Source organism: Bidens hawaiensis, unplaced genomic scaffold, assembly GCF_021521415.1.
Source record: "Bidens hawaiensis isolate Kalapana, Puna unplaced genomic scaffold, B.hawaiensis_p1.1 tig00000780_1, whole genome shotgun sequence".
Lineage (NCBI taxonomy): Eukaryota > Viridiplantae > Streptophyta > Magnoliopsida > Asterales > Asteraceae > Bidens > Bidens hawaiensis.
In genome coordinates, this window is record NW_027491045.1 from 2,366,489 (window position 1) to 2,373,400 (window position 6,912).

Consider the following 6,912-nt stretch of genomic DNA (forward strand, 5'->3'; position numbering starts at 1 on the left):
AAATAAAACAGAACATTTTCAAAGAAACAAAATTAAAATTGTATTTTACAATCAAATCATTAGATACATGAGAGCTATCCTTAACAACCGAAAACATACTCCAGGCTATATACAAAAATCAGTTAATGTGCCTAAAGAAATTAACAGCAAACCAGGTGAGATATACAAGTCACAACTATAACCATGGTTGAATCTACGACCAACCGTAAACGTAGTCCAGAATATACACAAGAACAAGGGATAATGGGTAGAGCACAAAAGCAATGAAAGATGTCCAAAGAGGGAACGTTGTACGCAAACTGCCTAAAACGCCCATCACAATGCACACAATCAAAATAACAAGCACTTCTGATGTAAAATCCCATGTCAGTCCTCGTGTATAGACAAGTGCTAAGAACACCGATAAGCAAAGTAGATTATTCATCGTTGCTGCCCCATATAACTGCAAGGAATTCATGAATTTATAAATACGTAAAACGGATCAAATGGGTCAAAAGGATCGAAAATCATCTAATATATTGTATTATATCATATAAAAAATATTATTATCATTATTATTAGTATTATTACGCAGTTTTTTTAATCATATGTTCTGCCAAACAATTTGTAAATAAACAAGACAATTTTTTTGCGGGTCAACCCAAACTGTCCCATACTAATAAGAACCAATTCAAGCTTAGCGTGTTACCTAAACCGGCCATTTTGCCAATATAATAAAGAAAACCAACCTCGGAAAAGGTTAGAGAGGCGGATCTTTGCTTTTTACGTGATGCAAAAATGATTGCTGACACGGATTCACTAGAGTTGGTTACTAATGGCAACACGATGAATGAGATGAAGAAAGGCGGGATACTTGTAGCATTAGAGAAACCATCCACAGCATCTACTAGAGGATCAGCAAATATAGCAGCAACAAGTGTGCCTAGTAACAAAAATAACGCAGCTTTTATCGTTGTCTGATGTGAGTCTCGGTCACCTACATCATGTTCTTCATCTTCGCGGCCTTCATCTCCCAAAAGGTAGTGTTCTCTCTTTGTTTCCTGCATATTCATACTCTTGGTTCTCAAAATGTTTTGCATTGTGATTATATGATTTATTGAGTTTTTTTCTTTTACTTATTCTAACACTATTTATTGCAGCCAAACAACTTTTAGAATGCATGCCCAAACACTCCTACTAAAACCAATCACCACCAAATATCATTGAAAGTATTCTAGCTCATAAGAGCATCCATTAGGGAAGCTAAAAACGCCGAAAATGTGTCTAGTGTGGCACTCATTTCCCCTCGAATAACGTTACAAAGGCTAAAAATGTCCAAAAATGTCGCCTCATCATCACCCCCTTTTGCATTTGTTTTAAGTAACCAAACTATTATTTTTATAAAGTAATTGTTTTTTAATTTGTACCACTCAATATAAATAGGTAAACAAATGGGAAATTAAAAATTTTGTAATTAAACACATTATTTTTAAATATATGTATATATAACATAAAAATCGTTAACCCAACCCGGTCACAACACCTCGTTTAAGGTCATTCATCCGCAAGATCTGGAGGCCAAAATGACCATGCCGAAATAGGGGCAAACGGCCACATCATCCCCACAAACGCCCCGCAATGGACGCTCTAACGAACCATGATAATAAAAACATACCTCATAATAGTCATGAATATAGTTAGTTGTGTCACGGCCATCTATAGGGGAATATGTTTTAGTAAGTCTAGCCTCTGCAAGCCAATTCCCTATTCCGGTTACAAACTCCTCAAAATCTACTTCATCGTCCCCAGACGTGTCAAATTCTTTCATTACTTTGTAAACTGTATCATCTTCGTTTAGATTTATATTTAACTGCATTCCTACAACTAAAGATCTTAATTCGACACGCGAAAGATGCCCATCTCCATTCACATCAACCGAGTTAAATAGCCTGCCAAAGATTAGTATGAACTATTATTTACTTGAAAACTATATATACACACTTAAAAAGAATTTGTCACGCAACTGACCTGTATAGAACTTCTCGATTAGGCTGGCCTTGATCATCTAAAAGTCCTCCAAATGCCTTTGATTTTAAGTACCTAAGAATTCCAGACTGTACATGCTTATGCTTCGCGAAAGCAAGACGTCTCTTTTGTATATTAGGTTGATATACCTGCGGCGATTATCAACCATAGCCAATCAACCAAGAACAACAAAGTTTATATTTGTTACTTATTTTAGTGTCATCAAGCCATTTTGGTTAATCATGATTTACTTAAGACTAAAGAAAGCCTATACGAATTTCTGTAAAGCCTACAGTTTTCATATATACACCTTACAAATAATTAGTATGTATGTACCTGATAAATGCAGTATGCAATTAATAGAGAGACGGAGATAATAAGACCAATCAAGACCGTCAATTGTCTTCCGGAAGTTGAGTGAATGATTTGCGGAAATTGTACAACTACAAAAGGGAGTACAGATACAGCCATTGTCATTGCAGAATAGCTTGTCCAAATATCGGTGCTCACACCCGAGCCTGCCGTAAAACATATACGAATTAGCCAAACGGGTAGAACATGCATTATCCAACTTTGTAAGACATATTGGCTAAGAAAGTTAGTGGAAATAATAATAATGATCCACAAGCATTGACAATGACAAAAATAACCCAATATTCGCGAAACCGTATGTATGACAGGATGGAGGAACATATATATATACCTACTAAGTTGAAACCTTTAGTATCTTGGTTATCTATAGCAAATGAGTCCTGTAAATCACATTTGCCTATTATGATGCATGCTCCCCATATAACGGTTAGAAGCATGACTGTTGAGCCGGCCAATAATCCCATGCCGACGGAGACTTGGTCTTGAGCTGTTTCTGGGCTCCCAGATAATCCAGAAACTGTAACAAGTAGATCATAAAAAATATTACATAGTGTTGATTATTTTTAACTGTAAGAAATCTTAACCAAATTAAGATTATAAAAATTTACAATCATTTTTTTAAACAAACAGTTGCTAAAAAATATTGCTTTTAATTTTTTCTTTAAGTATAAACATAGCTGTGCATATCAAATGAAACATATATTATTCTCTAGTATTATTCTATATAATACCCCACTTGTTCAAAGAATCAAAATTCAAAAGTGAGATACCAATAATTGTTGTATTCTTTGGGACAACCGAATATTGTGACCTAAGTAATTAACTGCCACGACTGGTTGATATGTCAAATCATTACTTTAACATCTTAAATTCATCTAACCCGGCCAATTTCTTTTTATGGTTGCGTAAAGGTTGCAAACCTTACCTCTCTTGTCTATCTCATTTCACTTGGTATACAACTTTATTTAGGCCGGTTGTTGCGGAGATAGTTATCAGGAGTTATAGCTGATGTGGCAGACTGACAGCCATGTAACTCAGAGCCGGCTCTCAAGAAGAGCACAGTGGTCGACTGGCCTGGCCCAACATCCCGCTAGGTTTGAAACTTTTTTTAAAAAAATATATATATATTTATTTGAAAAAAATATGTATATTTAATGTGTAAACTTAGTTACATAACTACTGGCATGGTAAGTGGCAAAGTGGTATGACTCATAACCAAAACATTGTAAGTTCTAGTCTCACTGCTAACATGTTTAAGTGTATTTTTATACTAAAAGTTTTTTACGCAACCCAAATGACCAAATCATAACCAAGTAAGTTCATTTAAAAATTAAATTGTTTAAACCCAACAAAAAAACTCTTTTACTTAAGGTCCAATTTTTTTCCGCCTTCAGGCCAAAAAAATTTAACAATTCTTGAAGACGGTCCTGCATGTAAGGGGGAGGCGTTATGGAGGTTTCGTTAACGTGATAACAAACTTAATAACAAGAAAATGGTGGGGCTACCCCCATTTATTTAATGTCTAGTTAAATCACAACAAACAAGTTAACAGATGAGTTAATTAAAGACTTAAGGTCTCACTTTACTAGTGAGAGGTAGGGGGTTCAAACCTCACTATCATCAATTTATATGGGAGATATGAAGGATGACCCTGGCTTGCCATGGTTCGAGTCCTGATCTCACCCGGTTTTACCGGCTCCTCGCTGTCGTGCCATTTGGTGGGCGTGGGGGTCGGGTTTTATCCGGTGAATCCCTCAATAGGTGGACCGCTAGGGGGCTCCGTCCGTCCGGACTAGTGGCCGGCTCGGGCTACCTTTAGCCAATGGGGGCCGCGTATGGAGTATCCGGCGTTACTTAGTTGGTCGTTAAAAAAAAGACTTAAGGTCTCATTTCTTACATGACAATGACTTTACAGTTTAATTAAGACAATGGTTATTCACACACCCTTTTTGGATATTCACACACTCTCTTAACACACTTATTATCTCTATATACACCCTATAAAGGGTATATGAATAACACATCCCTTAATTAACTAGAATTTTAACCCCCACCGTCAAGCTTATAACATCACCAATAGATACTAATCCTACCTTTTTATGCTAAAATATTTTAGAAAATAAAAAATCATGATGCAATGGTAACGTATGTATCGTGTAGGATTCAAATTTTGCAAGGTGCAGATTTAATAAAGTCAGAAAGACAACGTTAATTAGCCACGACATTCTATAAAACAGCAAAAGAATAAAACCATGTACCGAGAATGAGCATAGCGTCCGGAAGAGCTCCAAGGATCGGTAGAAAGAGTCCGCCCACAATACCCGGGCCTAAAACTTCCAGCATTAGCTCACTACCGGTAGACAAGTACATAGCTGCAAGAAACATGAGGTAACCATAGACTAAAATGAGAAAAAGATTGCCGAGTACTGTATTTGTGCACGGCATGAACCCGTATGTCTGTTCGCATAACTCTAACTCGTAGTGGACGCCATCATTAAGGAGATTGGTGGCTGTTGAATTAGAGGTGATGATGTGACGGCTTGCTGCTGATACGATGAAAGATATAAGAATCATGAGTAGGATAAGTGATTTGTGAGCCATGGTTTTGTGTGTGTATGTGTTTGTTATCGTGGTTTATACTAAACCTTGATGGTGAACGTGTTAGAAGCGTGTAAACATATAAATTGACTTTGAGAAGACGATTCCAATTCCTTTTTTAATACATATGTCTCATCAACTTGTGCTTTTTTAAGCACACTAGGTACTCTTGAGCAATATTTTTTTTCCACAAATATATATATGTATATTCAAGTCCTTATTATATTGAAAAAAAGTCTTCAAACAATTTTTACTTTACAAAAATCAAATAAGAAAATAAGTCATTTTTAAAAGCTCAAACAAACAGCCCCTTATAATGATGACATAAAACTACTTACCATAAAACCTTTATAAATTAATAATGTTGAGACTTGAATATTTTATTAATTTAACGAGATATTATTATATCGATACATTAGCGATTTATTAATTTAAAGAGGTTTACGAATGACCTTTAAATTTCCAAGATATTCACAAATTAATTGAATCTGTCAAGTTCATTGATTTTGAATAATTAAAAATTAATTCATGGTAACCAAAAATAAATTACAAAAACAAGTTTTATAAGACACATTCGTTCTCCATGTACATTAAACATAGTTAGAATTTGATTACTAAAATATATTAATTAAAAATTTTAAAATCACATCAACTATGGATTCATTTAAAAAAAATTAAAAGTGGATTTATATAGAACTGAAATTCAACGAAAGCCAAGTAATTATATATTCATTTTATACTACATAATCTTATAATTTGGAATCTTTTATAAATTATTAATGTATAGTTTTGTTGAGACGAATATACAATATACACTAGGATTTTAAAGAAATTATTAATTTGTTATTTTATCGATTGGAGTCCATATTTTCACTGATCCCAAGTTGGGACAACACACTATTAATGTTATTGAGTTGATTTATTTATAGAGGTTTTATTGTATGATTAATGATCGTGTGACGCTCCTTTCTAATGATGAGACAATCAGTAAAAAAAATAAAGCCAAAACCTTTTGTATTAAGGGATTCAAACCATTACATCTTGTCAAGACACGTTAGTCACACCATTTAAGCTACAACTTAAAAACGGTATGTATTTTAACTCAACTTGCACAACTAGTCTTGCAGGTTGCAACATTCTCTTCTTATATATGCCAACTCGTAATTGTAACTTAATATAAAACTTGAAAAACAAATTGTTTATCCAATCTACAACAAAATTACCAAAGGTTAATACTTTAACAAAATTATCAAAAATTTCCTTCTCTTCCCTTTCCTTTCTTATCATTCGCTCTCATTTCTTTTTCTTTCCTTGATTAAAAAACTCAAGGACAAGGCCCATTCTTTTTAAATGAATTGAAATTATCAAAAATCTTTGAATTGCATTAAAAATCTTTTTAAATGAATTGAAATTGGAATTGGAATTTGAATTGCATTAGAAATGAAATCGAATGAATATTTGAAAGTTTTATAATGTGTTAGGTTGATAAACTTGTTAATGAAAATTTTAGATGTGAGTTACTTTCAAGTATATTTTAAAAAGAACAAGTAGACATTTATTAATGTAAATATAAAAATATTAAATTAAACTTCGTATTTTATTTTATTTTGGTCATTTGTTTTTTACATGTTATATTGACTTTTTATATAATTATACAATACTATAAAAGTAGTTGCGTCTTTCTTAATAATAACTAAAAGATGGAAAGAAAACAAATAACGTTTTTGTTGATTGTTTAAAAATATTAAACAAAGAGAGAAATAAAATAGAGAAAAAGTTGTTAACGCGTTACATTGTTTGATATTGCGTCCCTGTGTTTACGATACTTCACCTTTTGAACCCCCGTTTATAAAATACATATTAGACTTTACCTTTACTAAAATTTGACGTGGACGATAACTCTTTTAAAATGAAAAAAAAGAATGCTTTTCATATCCA

At 33.3% G+C, this 6,912-nt stretch overlaps 1 protein-coding gene across 1 annotated transcript; it reads right to left on the reverse strand.

The window, feature by feature from the left end:
• LOC143538025 (sodium/calcium exchanger NCL-like) lies at positions 1-5,154 on the reverse strand. The gene is made up of 7 exons (XM_077031668.1): positions 4,635-5,154; positions 2,708-2,893; positions 2,341-2,522; positions 2,008-2,153; positions 1,655-1,928; positions 729-1,040; positions 1-442 (listed from the first exon to the last, which is right to left on the reverse strand). Exons 1-7 carry the CDS (start codon positions 4,975-4,977, stop codon positions 194-196), a joined length of 1,692 nt encoding a protein of 563 aa, XP_076887783.1. The 5' UTR covers positions 4,978-5,154; the 3' UTR covers positions 1-193.
• Between the last annotated feature and the right edge of the window lie 1,758 nt (positions 5,155-6,912).

Coding starts and splice junctions, on each gene's coding strand:
- LOC143538025 (XM_077031668.1), bottom strand. CDS start 4,977: ATGGCTCACAAATCACTTATCCTACTCATGATTCTTATATCTTTCATC. Junction 2,894..4,634: donor GGACGCTATGCTCATTCTCG/GTACATGGTTTT, acceptor TACTTGTTACAG/TTTCTGGATTATCTGGGAGC. Junction 1,041..1,654: donor ATATTCATGACTATTATGAG/GTATGTTTTTAT, acceptor ATGAATATGCAG/GAAACAAAGAGAGAACACTA.